The sequence below is a fragment of the Akebia trifoliata genome, unplaced genomic scaffold (assembly GCF_017979445.1).
Source record: "Akebia trifoliata isolate Shusen 1 unplaced genomic scaffold, ASM1797944v1 Contig01109, whole genome shotgun sequence".
Taxonomy (NCBI): domain Eukaryota; kingdom Viridiplantae; phylum Streptophyta; class Magnoliopsida; order Ranunculales; family Lardizabalaceae; genus Akebia; species Akebia trifoliata.
The window spans coordinates 1-21,048 of NW_028237502.1; the positions used below are offsets into that span (position 1 = coordinate 1).

Sequence of the window (21,048 nt, forward strand, 5' to 3'; positions counted from 1 at the left end):
TTTAAAAAGAGAATTTCATACCATGCAAAAGGGAAATCTGGGGTAAAAGTAAGACCCGAGTGTAGGCTAACGGTGGTCGTAAGGGAAACAACTCCAGAAGAGGAGGCGAAGATAGCTAGGCTGAAAGTCAGCAATTTTCGGAAGCTCACTAAGCGCGAGAGTCGTCTTGTCCCTCATAAGCTTATTGAGACTACTCCCGTATGGAACCGCAAAGGCAAGACACAGAGTCGGGAAGCAAGACCTATGTATTGACCCTTCCTTTGGCATTGAGTAGAAAAAAAAATTGTCTTTTGCCAAATGATACTGAACTCCAAGTTGAAGTGGAAGCAAGAGATGAACATTTTCGGGCTTCAAATTAATAATGGTAACTTGTTTTCTACTTTTAGGTATAGATTCCATTTAGTTACAGCATGTTTTGAATGATCTCTCACCCAAATGGTTCTATGGTCTCATCCAAGTTGCTCAATTGAGAAACATTGGCTGTGTTATTATTACAGTTTTGAGACTTACAAATGGTAGTTTATTAAGTTGCTGCTTTTGTTGTGGGTATGTTATTCAAACTTTTTTGAACCATGGTAAACCAAGTTTGGATTTGAATTAGGATAAATCTGGGAAAGTTTTGGAAAAAATGCAGGGGAAATTTTGGGATTGTACAGATGATGTGTTCAGATTCGTTCCACAAAACCCATCAACCTCAACCTTCTAAAAACTCTGTTTTGTTCTTGAAATTTTGGGATCGGCTGGTCCTCCATTTGGAGATTTGTTTTTGGAAAAATTCGTTTGATCTTTGGGCATTGCTCTGGTCGACCACCATAGTCTAGCATTTGGGCATACTTAGTACTACATTGCTTCCATTCATAAGCCTGTTTCAGTAATATCCTCTCTCTCTCTCTCTCTCTCTCTCTCTCTCTCTCTCTATATATATATATATATATATATATTATATATATATATGGGTCCCGTTCCGCACTCAACCATTTGCCCAACCATTTTTGTCGTACATGGGTTAGAAGTTTTGGAATAGGCTGATTTTTGGTGAGGATGATCTCTAACATTTCCCATATATATATATATATATACCAAATTTATGAGACTAATGATGAACTGATTCGAAATTCACTCGTTGATGTGGCATATGCATAGAACCATAGATCTTTCTCATTGTATATCCCGAAGAAAAAGATCTATGGTTCTATGAATATGCCACCTCAAGCGAGTGAATTTTGAATCAGTTTATCGAAACTCAAATTTATAACTTAGGGTGCACACCTCGGTTGTCATCAGGAGTTTACAAATTACTGAAGAAGCCAATTTTTTTTCTTCTAATTTATGAAAATGGTAATGTACCTGATTTTGTAATTATGATAATTGTATGGACAAGTTAATGAATTTACCTTGATGGCCTTGAAAATTATTTGGTTGTGCATAGCTGGTTCAGTAATTTTTGCAAATTATTTGGCTGTTTTTCATAAAACAAGCCGTATACATATGGATACATTTTATAATGAAAATGAAGGTTTTGTAGTCTTTTTGTTTCGGTGGGAAAAAATCTAGCCATCAGTTTTTCAAAAAATGATGGGTTCGGTACATAAGAGAAAGGGAAATAAAAGCAGCCCCATTTTGTGACCATTGGAGGATGAAACAAGCCAAGATTTACCATTCTGGATTAATGGACACTGATGCTTTGCTGGTCTGGATGTTGAAGTCAAGTCTCCAGTTTGGCCATCTCTTAGGGAATTGTTCCTTCTAACAAATGAAACAATCGGCTGAGTAATTTTTTTTTTTATATATATTTTTACCAAAATGGTTATATACCCAAATTTATAATTATTTATTTTTATCAAAATGGTAATATATTGTTTGATATGTGGTTGTTTACCTTTCTTATGAACTTTCATTCATATCAAGGGCATAAAGGTAAAAATTCATCAAATTATACAACCCTACCAATATATATATGGCTGGTTCAGTAATTGTGGTAAAATATGTGAATGTGTTAGACATTTCCCCTATTGTCTATTAATGACCTTCACCTTCGGATATACATATATATATATGTGGCTGGTTCAGTAATTGTGGTAAAATATGTGAATGTGTTAGACATTTCCCCTATTGTCTATTACTGACCTTCACCTTCGGAGTATCATGCAAATCATATATGGGGTGTATACACTATATATCATACTCAGTTTTTTTGGGGTGTTTTTACCAAAACAGACGAGTGTTTTACGGAAATTACAGGGCAAAACATTTTTAAAATATTTATCAGAAATGACAATCATTTTGGTATTTATTTATTTTTACCAAAAAGGATACCTACCTACTGTACAGCTACTTGTGATGTAAAATGGCACCCATTTTGATAAAAATAAATAATACTAAGTTATAACCAAAATGAATTATATAAAGTTATTTTAACAATATGTCCCGGCTTGTAATTTTAGTTTTGGAATCATATGTAACCATTTTTGTAATTTTCTTCCCTTTCTTAATCAAATGATTTCTTCTACAAGATGCGAGTCAGCTGATCAAATAATCAAAGTTAGGTTCAAAACTCCATTATTGTACTCTAAAAACCTGATCGGTCAGATCAATAGTCATGGATAACCAGATTAATCTCCACAATGGATGAAAATTTTCACCCCACAAGGGTATCATAGGTCTTTGCTATCAAATAAAATACCTACATAATATGTATTTGGCAAAATTACCAATTTTTTAATATTCACAGAACTACCATAAACCCAATTTCGTAATTATTTATGAAAAACATTTGTCTGAAGTAGTAATTATACAAGAAGTCTGATGAATTTACTTTTAAGCCTTTTGAGTTGAATGTCCAATCAATAGAAAAGTAAAAAAGTAAACAACATATAAAGTTCTGGTAAAAATAATAATTACAAAATCAGGTATATGGCTGTTTTCATAAATATTAAAAAAAAAAGGGGGGGCTGATTCAGTAGCTTTTGCAAAATATTCGACCGTTTTCCTAGAACACCCTAAAAGGGAAAATTACAAGTTGTGCATGCAATCATGTACAAAGTATATTTATACTATATGTATAACATATATACACTGCTTCTTAATTGTAATCAAATTCATGTTTCAAATCTGAGAAATATAACCCACATTCACATCCCTTATAATAAAGCCTCTGTTTGGTGCATAACATGTAGTTTTCTGGTTTTTTTTTTTTTCTTTGGTAACAAATGACGATTGTTTTAATGTGATTTCCAGTAAAATATTTTTCAAGAAAACTACATGTTGCAAACAAAACAAAGGCTTAAGTAGAAAAATAGTGTCAACCCATTACAAAATACAAACTAAACTTACATCAAGAACCATTCCCAAGTTCCAGGGAAGAAATGATAATTTCTTCATAAGAGATCATATTGTTGGGTCTCTCCGAAGAGTGGTTTGGTCATTGGTTCTTTGACTTCCACTCCATAATTGCAGAAAGAATAGTATAATTTGGTATGAGATTCTTATCAGGCAATGGAAAATTTGTCATGGGTGATTTATCATTCTTCTGGAGCCAGATCTCAATTGCTTTGCGATCATATGTATATCCATCTGAAGCAACACAAGGGTCTTCCATTATGTCCTGCATTGATAGAAACAACTTCCATGTAAAAAAATCAAAAGGAGGCTGAAGAACAAAAACAATTGAGAAGATACTTGAGCAGATTCAAAGAGAATCTCAAGCATATTCTTGTTTTACTAGATTTTGCAACAGATGAATCTGATCTATTGGAAAAACAAAAAATATGTGAATTTGAAATGATGCAAAGGACATATGTTCTATAATTCTACTGAAGAAAGATTTATTTATTTTTAATGACGATTACTTGGGCCAGGATATAAATCTGTGAAGCATGGCATACATGCAAAAGAGTTAAAACCCATCATTATAGAATCCAAAGATCTACGAAGCGAAAAGTGTTACCCAACTCAAGATCGTAACCATTTGATCTCTACATTCTTTTTTGCCACATTACCTTATATTTTAATGCTGGGAAGCATGATCAAATGATTGGGATCATTCTACAAGCTAAAACGAGAGCTTCTATTGCCACAACAACTTTTGCTGACGGCACCCCAAGATGTGTGCTAATTCTTTGGTGATTCACATATGAATTGGGGTAGCACTAGCAAAAGTTGGTGTGGCTATAGAATCTCTCACTAAGACCAAGTAAGACCAATCAAATGGAGGATGACCATGTAATTATGTTACATTTTACATTAATGTGTCCTGACTCCTGAGCAAAGTCTGTTGTTTTTTGTTTTTTCCTTTCTTTTTCATAGCAAAAGGACAGTTGAAAGTCTCTGATCTCAGCTCAATGAATGTTAAGAGTAGATACAGAAGCTGCAAGAGACTGACCTTAAGGATTGGGCAGATGAAGAGGCTTGGAGGTGCAAATACGACACTGGGAACCAAATCCTGGGCCTTATCAGCAATGCCTTTTAGTTTCTCCAAAATTGGAAGAACTTCAACCTTTAAATCGGGCCTATCAATGCGCCTTAGTTCCACACAACTCAACCCTAAAACAGCCAGTTCATGTGTCTCCTTAGTCGGCCAAATTCCAGCCTCGGAATCCAAAATTTCCATCAAGGTTCCATTTTCCAATGCAGTTTCAACTTTGTGGGCCAATGCTAAGGCTGGTTGTGCAGTCAACAATTGCAAGATAACCATCCCAAATGCATAAACATCAGATTTTGGTGAAACCAACCCACTCCTTTGATACTCGGGGTCTATGTAGCATAGTGTCCCTACAGGACCACTATCCTTGTAGAGTGTTGACATGGAAGAATCGATTGAAGGAAGTAAAGTTGAAAGACCTATATCACCTATCTTGCTCACAAAGTTATGATCAAGCAAGATGTTTGCGGGTTTCAGATCACGATGAATTATTGGCTTTGGCTTTGAATTATGTAGGAAAAATAGGGCAGAGGCTACTTCCCAAGCTATTCGGAACCGATCAAACCATGGGATTGGGGGCGTATTATTTTTCCGAAGTAACCTGTCTTCTAGACTACCATTCTCCATGTACTCGTAAATTAGGCAACCTTGATCGATACAGGCACCAAGAAGAAGAAGCAAATGGGGATGACGAACGTTGCTCAAGATTTCCAGCTGAAAGTCAATGAAGAAATATAGGTGAGGCTACATATATTTGAAAATGAAAAATATTAAGTTTGAAGGAAATATTTGATCATCTCAGCTTTAGGCATAGACATGACATCCGAAAGAACAAAAAACCTCACAAAACCCCAAAATAACAAGTCTGTTTTCTTACATGGATTGTTAGAATACCAAAAATTTATATTACTTTACATTTAATAATCTCTGGAAATTTATCAAAATAGGAGAAACAACTGCCATGTTGTTGTAGGTCATATTTCCTGGTAAGTTTTCACAAAATATACAACATGGCAAATATAACATAGGGAACTAAAACAAGTTTTAAATAGAAATATGAACATATATTTTAGTATGAAACTCCACACACTAATGCCCTGTTTGGATACAAAGTAGAAAGTAACATGGAAGAAAGTAGCTTTTTGAAAGTAGAAAGTAATTTACTTTTGCCTTTTAAAAGGTTAAGATTTTTATTTTTTTAAAGTAGTTTTGTAAAATGAATCCAAACAAACTTTTTTATTTTTCAACTTTCAAAAGTAAAAAAAAGGTTACTTTTTCATGTGTATCCAAATGGCCTCTTGAGTACTGCAATACTAATTTGAATCACTTGAGATGTGCAAGACCCATCCCTGAAAGTTGATGTCTATAGTAACATGTGATCATATGGCTAAGGGGGATCATCCACACCAAAATGATCAGCCCTTAACTCATCTCCATGTGGGTCGTATGAGCACATGCGACTTCAGACATCAACTTTCTGGACATCTATAAATCCTGATTATATACAATAGACAGTGATACTTGAACTGGTCTCTAACAAAAGTGCATATATGTTATTAGACAAATTCAATCTCTTCTATTAAAGAAAAAGAGAATTTCCATAAAAAAGCCTAGGTTATTAAAGCAAATATATAAAATTGCCAAAACACCATATGCCTTGTGTATTTTGCAACTTACAAAGTCCATTGGGACAGGTATGATTGCGAGGGAAAGTCGGTGAGAAAATGATTAATCTGAGAAAATATGATTTGCAGACGTTTGGTTGCTCATTTTCATAGATAAATCATTTTCCCTTCTTTGCGGGAAAATATTCTGTGAACAAATTTCTCGGGGGCGGGGGGGGGCATTTTTTTTTTTCTCAATTACCCACACCCCTAAAACTATATTCAACTCACTTTTGACATTTTCCTTGGTACAATCAATCCTTGGAAAACATTTCACAAGAGATCCATTTCCTCAGGATCACTTTCCATGGAAATTGATTTTCCTTTGAGAAAATAATTTTCTTTGCAATCATACATACCATGCCAGAAATTCTTTGAAAAGAAAAAAAATAAATGATGGAGAATTCTTGTAACACAGATTAGAGGTAAATGTTTATAGTTGATCGGGAGTGAGTTATTTGGGTGTATCACTTTCCAAAAACTATCATACCTCTTGTTGAAATTGCTTAGTCCTGTGGCCTTCTTTTGAGTGAAGGACTTTCACTGCTACCGTGACATGATGTAAAGTACACTTGTAAACGGTACCATATGCTCCCAATCCAATTCTAAGATCATCAGAGAAGGATGAAGAAGCTGAAACAATCTCTTCCCATGTGAACTTCTTGTATGGAAGACCAGGACTCTCGAGTGCCTTCTCCAGGCTTTGTTTCTCTTTGGCATCACGGGCACCTTTAATTTCCGCTTGTTTCCTTTGCAAAGCTTCTCTTTCGACACATTCTCTCACAAACTCAGCTTCCATTTTCGCAGCTTCATGTTTCTCCTTTTCGTGTCTTGCTAATTCTCTCGCCCCCTCTTCCCTTATGCTTATCTCCTTGAGTTTGGTTGCTTCCTCTATTCGACATTCACTCAGTTTTTTTAGCTGATCAAACCAAAGTATGGGGAAAATGATATATCCATCACTGATTTTAACGGTCATTAATTATTGGATTATTGGAATATTGGAAATCATAAAATTTACTATATAATGGTTTAGTGAAATTCAGCTGATTCTTCTTCTTCATGCATAAATTTCAATTGACTTCCATCAAATTTTTTTTCAGAGCGAACCAAACTTACTTGCCGAGAAGCATCGATTGTCTCATTTTGAGCTACTGCGTACAGTCCTCGGGCATGTCTTAGTTCAATTCTCAGTCTTTCTACCTCAAAATTAATATCTACCTGCACATATACCAGAATAATCTTTGATATAGACCACACCCTTTAACACTGATTAAAACCTTAAGCAATAATATGTATTGGTATTTCATAATGCCTATATATAAGTACATATATATATGCGTAACATGAAATCTAAGTTGCAATTTTTGCTAAAGACCATCCAGTGGTGCTATGTCCCCTTGCATGTGCACAACATGTACAGAATGCCACTAATAACCATTCTAGCAGATAGCTAGCTCAGATTTTCTCTGTTTTCTTTTCAGTCATTTTATATGAACATAGTGATAAGTAACTATTCTAATTTTTTAATTCACAGGGAACTTCATGTCTAAAGCTTATCCGAGAAGCATCATGGTGGGAGAGACTATACTTCCATATACTCTTTTGAACTTCGTAGATTCTTTTTTCCTGAGTAACTTCTTTTGTGTCCTTGAACATACGCTCAGACAAGATGAGGCATAACTTCACATTTTCAAGCATGACAGATGACAATCACTATATCTAGGGTTTAAAAGGAAATTATGGAGCATTACTTCTATTGCTATTTGTTTGGGGATTTGGAAGGAGAGGAACCTAAGGACCTTTGAGGGAAGAAACCTCGGTGGAAGAAATCATCCTTTCTATTTTGCGTTTTTAATTTCTCTGGAGCAGAGTTTTGCAGTAATCAAAAAGGCTTTTTTTTTTTTTCAAGATTGGGTAAATTACACCCATGGTTTGGTATAATTTTATGTCAACCCCCTACTGTTTCGACAATTGCACTTACCTCCCCTATAGTTATCTAATGGGTTCACTTACCCCCTTCTGTCTACTTGCCATCAATCAAATAGTTAAAAAATGTTTTTCTACTTTTACGAAGACATTTTAAAATGTTATTCTTTTAATAACCAAAATTTCCAAATGAAAAAATGGGTTTCCTTGTGAATGTTTAGACAGGGACATTTTTATAGTTTCAAATTATTTTTTTGTATAAAAAAAATAAAATGAGAGGGTAAATAGTAAAATAGCATCTGAACTTTTATCACCATGTGTGAAAGGGGAACCAAGTATAATTGTCAAAATGTTAGGGGGACAATATGGAATTACGTCAAACCACAGAGGGCTAAAGTGTAATTTACCCTTCAAGATTTTGCAGATAAGTGGAATTGAGTTTGTAATATTGCTGTGTGATCGGGTCTCTCTTCTGTTTTCTCTGTTTTTTGTCTTGTATCTTTGCTTGGTGTGGTCATCTCGACCATGCCTTTCTCTTAATAAAGATCTTTCACTTACCAAGAAAAATAATCGAAAAGACGTTACCTGACTCTCTGACGAAGAAGATTCTGGTGGAATATCTGACATGGATGCTTGACTATGATTCCATGAGAGGTGATCTCTATGCAAGCTTCTGAAATTAGAAACCTGACTTCCAACAAGTTGAGCATCTGAATTACTAGAGCAAGTACTCATAGCATCCTCCGTATCTTCGGTATCCACAGATTGACTTCTAGAATGGGAAGTATCAGTTGAGTTGGATCTAGTTTTAAGGAGGGTATGGTTTATAGTTGAAAGAGCTTGAAACCGCTGAATTCGTAGTGAAGGACCATGGAAATGATTGTGTGAAGCAACTGAGGCTGTGTCTGTGAAACCAAAAAATTAGAAGAGAAGATGCATTAAAAGGAAGTTTGTAGAAATATGCTGAATCAGTTTCTAAAATTGATTTGTTCATCGACATGCAACTATGCTCAACATCAAAGTGCCATATCTTACATAACTATTAACGATGTTTTTTGAAAAGGATGACTGTCAACCTTAAGAGGCCACAAGGGAAAATGTTCCTAACAGAAGAAAGACTTGGCAGCTCCAACAACATAATATAGTCGTCTTACTAAAGTTGCCACCATTGGCAAAGTAGTGGAATCACCTATCAGTGGCTAGGAGAGGACAGGGAAAAGGGGGGGGGGGGGGGGGATACCGAAGGGTAAAATGACTGTAATGATCATAAAAGTATCCTAAATAGCCGACATAAAAATGAAATAATTCCAAAAATTCAACATCCTTACTATGAGATGAAGGTAATCATCTCTACCGAAACAAATCAAGGAGAGAAGCATGTCATGGTCCAAAATGCAGGTTTATGTTATGCAAGTTAAACCCTAAAAGAAATTCAAGTGTGAAAGATGTCAGGCTAGAATAATTCTTTTTTTGTGTTCTATTCTATTATTTTCTTTTCTTTTCTTTTTTTCCCTATAGGCAACTGGGTAAGGGTGAACCATCATCATTGAAGCCTTATCTGAAAGATTTGGGGTTGGTTAAACTAATGTTATTCGACCATTCAATTCTGTCCAAAGCAACAATTTTTTTTTCCTTTTGATTGGTAAGCATGTTTTTAATGAGGGCAGTAAGTCGGTGATGGGGAATCTTGTCAAGAGTGGGTTTTGAACCCAATCTGTGGAACTTGCATATACAACTTTAGGTTGATTTTCAATACCTTCAAGATAGGAATATGAGCGTACACAAATTTCAGCTAACAAACATCTCGGGTTCTTCAATAGGTAGCTCAAACCTTAAGTGGAAGAGTGCAATACCTGTCTGTGAGCTAAAGTTATAACTTGAGCAACTGATGGTAGAGAAACTTGTATCGCTACTTTCTCCTTTGATGCTTCCATTTGTTTCGGAGGTGGATGGACGCACAGATGATAATTTTCCTTTTGAAACGACATAAACGGTACAAAAACTTGGACTGCATTCTGAGATTCTTGAGGATATATTGTCGCCCTTAAATTTTCTATAAACAATTTAATTATTAATAAATATAACCACCGAAAAAATAAAAACTAAAGAGATTGAGATGACACAAGATAATAAATAACCAAAGATACAGTGATAAACGTGAAATTTCCCACGACACTTATAATACAACAAATATATGTGCAAGTGGGATCTTAATTTTGGGCAAGATATGGTTCTCTAAGAGGCTAGCTGCCTTGCCACTGCTAGTCGGGCCTACGGGTCCTATTTTGTTGTCCAACAAAACACGGTCTCGGAAATGAGAATTCCGAAGAAAGAATCATAATTAAAAAACAAGTAACTTGATGTGTTGGTGAGCCCTTACGTTGTTGGTTGTTCTTAATGATTCTATATGAAAGCACATCTGTAGGAAGGCTATTAGGCCTGAAGCTAACATAAAAAGTGAGGTCATCCATCAATTAAGGATTATATTTAGCTAACCAAAAGAAGAAAGAATCCGCGTTGTCACGGAATGTGCAAATCCTAAATTAATATATGGACGATTAGCAAGTGTTTTATGTGGAGGTCATATTAGTCACGCCTTATGATGGGGACACGTGTCATAAAGATAGAAACCAAGAGCCCACTTAGAAAGACTTTTCTTTTCGAGCCCACGGTCAGAAAGTAAGTTATCGAAATCCAAATTTCGAACCCAAATTGAAAAAAACCATCGTACATAAACACATAAACCGAGCTCAGGTCACAAGCCCCGAGTATATCTAAGATAAGTTCAAAAAAGATTTGAATCCAACTAACGAGATGCTATGAGTGAGATATTTTGCTTCACATTTAATAAGCCTACAACACTTACAAATCAAGATCACATCCTACTGGCGAGTGATGGGCTCATCTCCCGAAGCACTCAAGTCTTCCCTAAATAGAGTAACTCATCTAACACCTAGAATAGTCATGTGAGTATTCGTCTATATAAACCAAGTCATCAAACGAAGAAGTGGTCGGGTGGTGAAAAGTTGGGGAAGTGAAAAATAGAAAAAAGAGAAAGCAAAGAACAGAAACCTATAAGAAAGAATACTCCATAAATCGACAATTCGTCATCAAAGAATATTCTATAACTCAACAATTCATCATCTTCTTCTTCACTTCCTATTATCTGAGTATTAACAAAATCATCGGAGGAACATTGGTAGGCACCACACCGGGGACCCATCCTTCAACCTTCTCACTTTCCACCATCCTAGAGGCTATGAAGTAGCAAAGAGATCCCAAGCCGACATTTCAAAAGAGAGAAAACCGAAAGAATGAGGTAGAGTCCACTAGAAGATTGAGCCAATTAAATTGCCATCAACAATGGAAGGAGATCAGTCCAGGGAGCAAAAGGAGAATGTCAAGTCACCAAGGAACGAAAGGGAATCAACAAACCAAAGAAGGAGGCAGAGGAAAATAGTTTAAAACTAAGTCCTCCTGACAACTCCAACAGCAAGCTGGAAGTGAATGAAGACACAACCTAGGGAGACATCTGACCTAGAGCCAACAAGATGGAGAACCGAGCTGAACTACAGAAAAGAACCCCTGACAACTCCAACAGCAAGCTGGAAGTGAATGAAGACACAACCTAGGAAAAAAGCCGAAGACCAAAAGCGGAAATCAAAGCAATCAGCTAGGGAGATCGGTCATAACGCCAAACATAAAAGAAAAGATATCTCGAGTTATTGGTCAAAGTGAACGACGATCCATCACCTAAGGTGTGGAAGGCCAAAAAGCTTTCGGGTAGATCTAGAGGTGAAAAGTCTCAGATTGAGGAAGTCAAACGGTCTCCACTAACTGAAATGGTTAAGGACCGAGGTTGACCACCTTTCCCACTTCCGTACTCCCCACTGACCAAGACGAGATCAAAGGAGTAGGAGAGAAGTGAAGTTCATCCACGTGAAGAATAAAACAAAAAGATCTAGACCGAACTCAAACATCAAAGAGTGACACACATCTCGAGGAGTGGTCAGGCATGAAAAACCTCTTCGCATTTTACAACTATCATATGCTAAGGAAAAGTATCGTTGAATCCTCACATGGTATAACAGTACAAAGTCGATTGAGATGGTTGAAGAGAAAGTTGAGATGGTTGAAGATAAAGTTGAGTAAATGTGCTTAAACCAACTCAATCGACTTCTTCTTAGTTTATCGCCAATAGAGCTACTCCAACATTTACTCGAAAGTGTTCATTTCAAATTTTATCTTCTATAGTATTTCCAATCATCCACCTCAACATCCTTGTATCTATTATGCTCAATTTGTTTACATAATGCTTCTTGATCACCAAACAATCATCTATCAATGTACCATTCCAAATGAATAATAAAAATAAAATGTATAAATAATAGGATAAATTCAATAAAAAGAAATCTAACAAAACTTATGAATAAATATATTGATCTATATCAAACACATCGGACGGGGATATGTTAGTGCTCCTACTTAAACTATAATAGGTTATTATAATTTAACTATAGATTAGAAAGAATATTATTATTAAATAAATTGAATTCTTAACCAAAGGTGGGAGGCCTAAACCTTTTTGAAGCACCAGCGGACACTCGAGATTTTAAACTTTTTCAGTAAGACTCAAGATAAGTGAATGGATTATGGACTAGGTCTATCCCATGACCTAGATCATCTAGAGTCCAAATCAAATTTACTCACATGATCACAACAAACCAAACCATAACAACAGTAAGAAAAATTGATGCGGTGCTTGGCAACACAAAGTTGTCTTATGCTAATCAGCTTGGTCTCACCAGTGGCCTAAAACCATTAGTAAACCTCACATGCCTTTTAAAACACTATTCCAAAGAGCAAGGCAATCCAAAGGCCACCACTAAAAGAAATAAATGTACTCATCTCACCTTGAGATAAGATATGATTGATAATTCCAGATATCCAAGATGAATTGTGAAATTTATACATCATAGCCCTGTTGTAGAAGGCGTGTACATCTTGAAAGATTGTAAACAGATACTTTATACAATTTGAGATGACAAATTAGTTAGAAAATAATCGAAACAAACTACTAAAGACCCCAAAACAATCTTAATACAAAAAAGACCGACATAGGCACCAAAGTTCATGGAGACAAAAGAAATTGAGGCTTATTGATAGGAATACCCCCCACCCACCCAAAATGAGGAACTTGGTCAAGACAGAGAGTAGAGAAATGTTTATATAGATGTTAAACAAGCTGCCTAACTTGAATGTCGGAGTATCTTTAGTAGGTAACCCTCTAGAGAGAAGAACGAGGTGGAGAAGATAAACGAGATATGAACGGTTCATGGCAAGGGTATCAGAACGTGCAGCTTTCCAAAACGATCCCCACAACGCTTAACCAATAATGTGCATATTCCGAATCGGTAAAATTAATTTCTAATGTTATTACCTTGTAAACCTACTATGAGATGAAGCTCCTATCACAAGCTTGCTTATCTCAAACTTTGAAACCTCTCCTGATATTGCTAGTGGTACATCATCCTCTTCAATCATCACAACCTCTACTTCCACCTGAATGAACAATCAAGCAGAGTAAGTCTTTTTATTTTTTATTTTTTGATTCCTTTGGATACATTTCTCAATGAACAAGAAACTTTTACCTTTTTATCAGTACACATTTTCTTGTATGGGAGAAGCATTCTACTTGTTTGCCATTCCATTTCCTTCCTATATGCATCAGCTACATCATCTTGTACTTGTGAAATTTGAACATAGTTTCCCACTGCAAAACCAAAAATGACGAATGGACACATAAAAAGATTAATAGCATAAATTCTCTCTACTTTGTTTGACATTTTTTTTTCTTTTTCTAAAATTAGTTTGATGAATAATATGAGGCCTCAAATGATAATCAGAAGAAATTGGAGCTCCTAAAGGGAGCAATTTTAAAATCAGTAATAAGGAAACTAGGAATCTTTTTATTGTGGATGGAAAATGGGTGGGAAAATTATTTTCTTCAGAAAATGCTATTTAGGAGATTACAATCTCTCAGTCTCACTTCCTCTCAGAAAAACTGAAATGTCCCTCATAGAAATCCTACAACGAGTTGGCTACAAAATACTAAATTCCCTAGAAAAAAGTTATGAAACTGAGGAAAACATTACCCAAAAATTAGCGGTATCGAATATCGATCAGTGTACAGTCTGTTCTGACAATATAATACTACCAACATAATACAAGACACGCACACACAGAACATGATTATTCTTATTTCTGTTACAGAATGGGATTATAATATCTTGGAAGGGTTGGCTAACGACTTAAAGTTAATTAATACAGTAAGACTTGGACCTGGAAGCGCCAAATTCCTGAAATTTATTTTGTACTATCCCTCTTTCTTCATTTATTTTATTTTATTTTATTTATCATTTTCACATTTTTCAGCCAAGATCTATTGGTTCTTCCTCTCACTCTTTTACGACCTTCAACTTAAATAATCTTCTAACTGGGGCTATAATAAACGTTCGTTGAACATTCCCAAGCCATCTTAGCCAACTTTCTCTTAGTTTATCGGCTATTGGAGTTACTAATAATTTTTTTTCCATCTTTCCACTCATCCATCTCAACATCTTCATCCAGATTGCTCTCTCACACCCCCCCCCCCCCCTCCCTCTCCCATGCTGCGATTATACCCACTACGCCCTTTGATGGTGGTTGGGCATATCTGTAGGGACTAGTCCTACTTCCCAGGGGGGTATCCTATGTCATATTAAAAAAAAAAACACCTTCATCTCTGCTATGCTCAATTTATCAACATGAAGATTCTTAATTGCCCCACATTCAACTCATAAAAGCATAACTGGTCATACTGCCATCATATAAAAAATTTGTAAGAGACACAAGAATGCAAAATCTTTGCTCTTTCTGGTAGATAGGGAAAAAAAAAAAGAACATAATGGGCACCACTTACTAGGTTTAGGGACCTTTGTTATCCGTGGTCGGACATGTAACAACTTGATTAGAATTCTTCCCTCAGGAACAAATTTCTCCAATGCCCACTCAACTGCATATTTGCTTTTACTACCTCCACTGACAGCCACAGCGACAATTAAAGACGGAGGTGGCAATGCAAGTTCTTCTTCTACTTCAAGAGTTTTCATTCCCTCCATTACTCCCTCTGTTCTCTTTCAAAAAAAAAAAAAGTTAAAAAAAAAAGACCATGAGACTAGTTTTATGAAATTAACTAAACCACAATATTTTTATTTCTTAATGGGATTTGAGATCATAACAGTAAGCAGACATACCCTACTACCAAATAGAACGAGGTTTCAAACAAAATCATGTAAATTGGAAATCACACAAAACTGTACAAAAAATCTTCAAAAAAAAAAAAAAAAATAGAATACCTAAGTCTAGTAAAAATTCGCTGATAGCTTAAATCAGAACGACAAGAGAAACCTGAAAATCAATTATCTCAAACCCAAGAAAGATGTTCAATTAGAACCCCTAATAAAGAGCCAAAAAATACACAGAATTGCAAATTATAGTCAGAGCCCACCAAGTAAAAGACTCTCAAAGTGTGTTTAGAAGCAGTTTTCTATATTACAAACTAGAATCATGACCAAAACAGGGGAAAAAAAAAATACTCAGAACATGAAAATCATGCATGTTATTCTAAAAGCTCAAAATAACTCAATAACCCAAAAAGGAGAAAAAACATGATTTCTTAGAAAAAAAAAGCCTCAAAGCACAGAGAAACCATACCTAATACATGGGTTCTCATAAAACCAACTGAAGAACAAAACCCATAGTTTCTTTTCTCCACAAATGTTATAAATAAATAAAAAAACCCAATATCTCCAAATTTAGAAAAAACAGAGGAGGTGAAAAGAACCAAAAACACAGAAATGTTTGTAAATTTAGAGGCAACGGTGCCGTGGTGACATTCCCAATTGAAAAAACACCAAGCAGAAATTTAACTCAATTTTTTATTGCTTGTTGAGGACCCATTGTTATCTTGTTGATGTTGTTTATAGTTTCCTCAAGTTCTCAGAAATTTCTCTATTAAAAATAAAATTAAAGATTTCAACGAGCAGTACCCCAATGGTTAAATGCATCCAAAATGTGATTTGGGCCTTTTGTCCTTATTGTGTGGCAACGACTGGCAACCAGTGTGAACATCTTGAGTTGACGGACTTCTCTGACGTTATGAATCACATTTTAGATTCTCCATGACACACATATTTCCTTGAGATCAGCACTGGTTTTCTAGTTATCTATTAATGAGAATCTCTAAGAGTACTCACTCATCTCAATTGTTTTGATTTAGAGTGAGATTCAAACTTCAGTTATTTGTTCCTCGACTTCAGATTTCTTTCTTTCTTCGCAACTGTTTGGTTTGCTCATCTAAACGTCGTTGATAGAAGAGAGAGACCTGGTCAAAGTAGTGGACCATGGAAGTACTTGGCGGCTTTTCGGACTTCCAAAGAACTATTTAGTGAGGCCGTATTTTGTGTTTACCGAAGAGTAAAGATATGACGGTGGCAGGTCAAATCTAAACGTTTTTTCAGTGCGTGAGTTAGAAATTTTGGAACGAAAATGCTAGAATGACATAGGGTACGATATTACGATTCTCAGAAGTCTGACGTGGGACGTGCACATAATCACAAATGGCTTAAGACCAGGTCCAAATTGACATATTTCCTCTTTCATTAATTTGAAGCTATTTAATTTGATAATGTTAAATGTAACTCTAGTTTAATATAGCCATTTGGCTACATATTGAATGATTTTCTTTTTATTTTTAGTGATACATTCAATGATGATTTGGTATGAACTTTTATCTTTTTTTTTTTTTTGGTCAAACACATTTTCGAAATGTGGTGTACACCACCTATATCTAGTGGATTATGGGAACGAGTTTTTTTAGTGGCTCTTCGAGGTAATGGTGAAATCGGTGGTCTACTCTGTCCTTTCGTCGCAGGATGAATATCATATGTAGTGATATCATCATCATCATATCATTGTAGAAGAATTTGTTCACATCCATAATTTGTATTATTTCTTGTAAATTGATTTTTCTATAGTTCCTTTTAAATGTAATCGATCACTGTGAAAGATCATGTTAGGAAGTGTTTATCTTGATGAAAGTACATCAAAATCAAACATATTGAATATCAAACTCAAAAAAGGTGACACGAAGAATAAAGGACAAAATTGATATCAACACACGTCGAAAATTGGAATGCAAAAATTGTGTTAGTGTGTGTGGTCCTTGGTCGGTCGACCGAACTCGTAAAATGAGTATCTTCTTTTTCTACTCTCTCAAGTGATTGAATATATTCGATTGACTGAACCCAAAACTCAAGAACCTCATTTTTTATCTCTCGGATGACCAAATCGATTCGGTTGACCGAACCCAAAAGTTGAGTACCTTTTATTTGATCACTCGAGTGAACGGGACTGTTCGGTCGACCAAACTTGAAAGTCTCAAAGTTCTTGAGTTTGGTCTCTCGGTCTACCGAGCGCTAAGATTTCAATCTTGTGACCTCTTCTCATTATGTTTCTATTGACATGAGATGTAAATTTTTGAACCTCAATGCTACGTTATTTGGAGTCGCCACCATTCCTTTTTGGAAATGAGTGTGAATGGGCACCCGAATCAATTTTTTAGAAAAATCATTTTTCCTGACATTTTAATGACTCAGTCGTGGAAAATGTATGGTCTACCTAAGATCTAGGTAAGGGGATTTAGTTAGAGAATGGGAAAAGTGTTAGGCACCCTATTCTCTCTACCTAGGGTGGTTATCTTTTAAACTTAGATATTTTGAAAATAATAAAAATGCATGAGATACATGAAGTAGGTATGTACATATGGTGGGTATGTACCTCTGTGAAAGAGGGTTTAATGTTAATGTTGACATGTGGAATATCCTATGGAAGAGGATATCCCATGGAGTCATCACATTTAACATGAGCTGAAATGTTGGTTTAAGATTTTAGAGAAATTTCATGGATGGAATCCTATAGATCCATAACCATGATGCATGCATGTTTGACTAGAAACTAGTATTTTAACCCCATCAAGAGAGTTATACATTTCTTTATCATGGTCAAGCATGTGTTGTAGACATGAGAATGTTCACCTTTGAATCTCAATGCTACTTTGTTTGGAGTCGCCACCATTCTTTTTTATAAATGGGTGTGAATGGGCACCCGAATCAATTTTTTTTTGAAAACCATTTTTTATGGCATTGTAGTGACTCTCAATCATGGAAAAGGTATGGTCTACCTAAAATCTAAGTAAGGGGATTCGTTTAGAGAATGGGGAAGGTATTAAGCACCCCATTCTCTCCACCTAAGGTGGTTACCTTTAGATTTGGCCATTTTTTGGAAAAAGATTAAATAAACAAGTAGAATGCATGAGATGCATGAAGTGGGTGGGTGCTCATAGTGTGTATGTACCTCCTCATTAGAAGAGGATTTGATGTTGGTGTTGACATAAGAAATATCTTATGGAAGAAGACATTCTATGGTGTCAACACACTTTTGCATGAGTTGAGATGTTGGTTTGGGATTTTAGAGAGAAATTCCATGGATGGAATACCCTTAGATCCATAACCTTAATACATGTATGTTTAGCTAGAAACTTAGTGTTTTAACCCCATCAAGAGAGTTACACATTTCTTCATCATAGCCAACATGTGTGATGTGTGTGCATAGTGTACATTATGATGCATGATATGAGAATGGGTTAAAAAAAGGCTTCAACCTCCATCCTTTCGACCAAACCGCCTCAAGCATTCCATGCCCAAGGTTGAGGTTCAATCTACTCGGGATGAAGGAGGGTTCTCCATTACATCTTAAAGGCTTCTAAAAATAAAAAGAGAGGGATAGAAGAAGAAGATGTAAAATAGAAACAAAAACAAATAAATAACTATTATCCCACCTTGTCCCCTTGGAAGTCTTGAATGAATCTTGAACTTGAGTAATGGACTTAGGACTTGAAAGATGTAGTTGAGGGTTGAGAGATAAGGGTTGAGAGATGAGAGATGAGTAGAGAATTTGGTAGAGTTTTAGGTTGAGAGATGGGGGCTTGAGAGCATGACTTGTTCATGGAAAATGAGGGTATTTATAGAGTTTTTGAAGAACTTTTAGGGATAAAGTGGTCCAACCCTAAAAATGAAGAAAATGGACATGAGATTAGGTTATTTCTTTTTGGATTTTTTATTTGTATGGGGGTAAAGATGACATTTGTGAAGAAACCCTAAAAGCATGCTTTGATCCTTGGTTTTTTGGTAAATAGAGGTGAGAGAACAAAAGTACTTTTGGGAGGGTGAATGGGGGAGTGACATGTGTAAAGGTGGAGTGGTAGGTAAAAAGTAGATCTTGGTTTATTTGTAAATAACTCATAAAGCAAGGGTGGAAGTGTAGTTTTGAAATGGACCAATGGGAAAATAAAAGTACTTTTGGGAGGGTGAATGGGAGCATGACATGTGTAAAGATAAAGTGGTAGGTGAAAAGTAGATCTTGGTTCATTTGTAAATAACAAATAAAGCAAGGGTAGAAGTATAATTTTGAAATGGACCAATGGGAGAACTCTATGTATGTACTTGAAGATTCCCACCTTTTGAGGGCATAATGGGAAGTTCTCTCACCTTTATAGATTATTACCAAAGACCAACTAACCTTTTTGGTTGGACTAAACTTTTTGAGAAGGGCATTCTTGAGTTTTCACAAAAGAAAGGTTGACTCTCCAATTAGATGATGCATTGGGTGTTGGAGGCTTATGAGGTATCAACATGTGTCATCTTGTGAAGGGGTGAGAGAATGGACTTGGTGTTGGGCTTGGGTATGGACTTGGTGTTGGGTTTGGATATGGACTTGGGTTTGGGCTTAGGATGGACTTGGTTTTGGGTAAGGATGTGGACTTAGGTTTGGGCTTAGGATGGACTTGGTTTTGGGTTAGGACATGGACTTGGATTTGGGTTTGGGATATGGAATTGGATTTGGGTTTGGACATGGACTTGGGTTTGAAATATGAACTTGGGTTTGGACTTAGGATATGGGTGATGGACATAGGTTTAGGGACAAGGTATGGGCATGATATGAGATGCAAATAGTATGCATGTATGCATGAATATGATGCCAAGTGGCAATGTGGGTCCATAGAGAAGTTTAAGTCTAACTCAAAATCAATTCGAGGAAATTTGGACTTTCCTAATGGGTTCGTGCAAATTGGGGTGTCTACAGCTGCCCCTCTTTGCAGGAGTTGCTTGCAAAGAACTGCAAAGAATAAATTAGACCCTTTATTTGCACGAATCCGAAATAATTTATTGCATGACGATTAACAACGCCGGATGGATTGAAGAATTTTTTGTAAAATGTGGCTACCCAAGCACGGGGTCTGACAGGATTAGCCTTTTTGAAACCCTTGATTTCGTGGCACGGAGCTCGTTTGAAATCTTAGATACCATTTTTTATGATTTTTTGGAAGTGATTGACGTTTTGAACCATGCAATGCAATTTTGAGATATTTTTTCTTTTTTTCTCCTTGATTTTGCAATTCGAACTTAGTTTCCCCTTCATGGAAGTTATAGGATCATCTTGAGAGAGCTTAGTGTGACGTGACCATCCTTGAGAAAGACTTGCATGATGGTATAATATTTGAGTATTTGGTGTGTCATCAAGCCTCGGATGTGAAGAGAATCATCGTTGACCAAGCTGCTCAGGTCAAGCCCTAGAGGATGGCTTGTTGCCTTCTACGCTTGCAAGAGAAATGCTTGAGTGGTACTTTGCCCGTTATTCCTTCTTGTACCCTGCTTTTAATGATAATGATGTAACACTATTTGAAATGAATGAAATATGTTTTTTTTACATAGTGGCCTCAGATATATCTACTGCTTTCGAAAACACTTGATTTTAAGAAAAGTCCTAGATTCTTCGTCATAGGCCAAGAATAGTAATTTTGATGATGCATTTTTTTTTGTTTTAGGTTTTAAAAGATTCCCTTTGTCGAATAATCTGTGACAAACTGTGTTTGAAAAC

General features: G+C 35.9%; 1 protein-coding gene across 4 annotated transcripts; it reads right to left on the reverse strand.

Annotated features, from left to right (window-relative positions):
- Positions 1–3,047: 3,047 nt before the first annotated feature.
- On the reverse strand, positions 3,048–15,967 carry LOC147380684 (U-box domain-containing protein 35-like). 4 transcript variants are annotated; one of them, XM_086431379.1, is made up of 10 exons: positions 15,766–15,967; positions 14,972–15,178; positions 13,662–13,783; positions 13,451–13,572; positions 9,864–10,063; positions 8,596–8,915; positions 7,201–7,302; positions 6,575–7,003; positions 4,382–5,134; positions 3,048–3,604 (listed from the first exon to the last, which is right to left on the reverse strand). In XM_086431379.1, the coding sequence occupies exons 1-10, from the start codon at positions 15,782–15,784 to the stop codon at positions 3,422–3,424; spliced, it is 2,457 nt and encodes an 818-aa protein (XP_086287505.1). In that variant the 5' UTR covers positions 15,785–15,967; the 3' UTR covers positions 3,048–3,421. The 4 variants fall into 4 exon arrangements, with proteins under 4 accessions (XP_086287505.1, XP_086287506.1, XP_086287507.1 ...); XM_086431380.1 differs by having other exon boundaries at positions 14,972–15,185; XM_086431381.1 differs by lacking the exon at positions 15,766–15,967 and adding an exon at positions 15,408–15,655 and having other exon boundaries at positions 14,972–15,185.
- Positions 15,968–21,048: the final 5,081 nt, after the last annotated feature.

Bases quoted from the DNA above. Each gene is read 5' to 3' on its own strand.
- LOC147380684 (XM_086431379.1), bottom strand. The intron at 7,303-8,595 runs GTAACGTCTTTT...GTATATGTGCAG, and splicing joins CTTCTTCGTCAGAGAGTCAG to GTAGATATTAATTTTGAGGT. The intron at 3,605-4,381 runs GTCAGTCTCTTG...CTATCAATGCAG, and splicing joins TCATCTGCCCAATCCTTAAG to GACATAATGGAAGACCCTTG.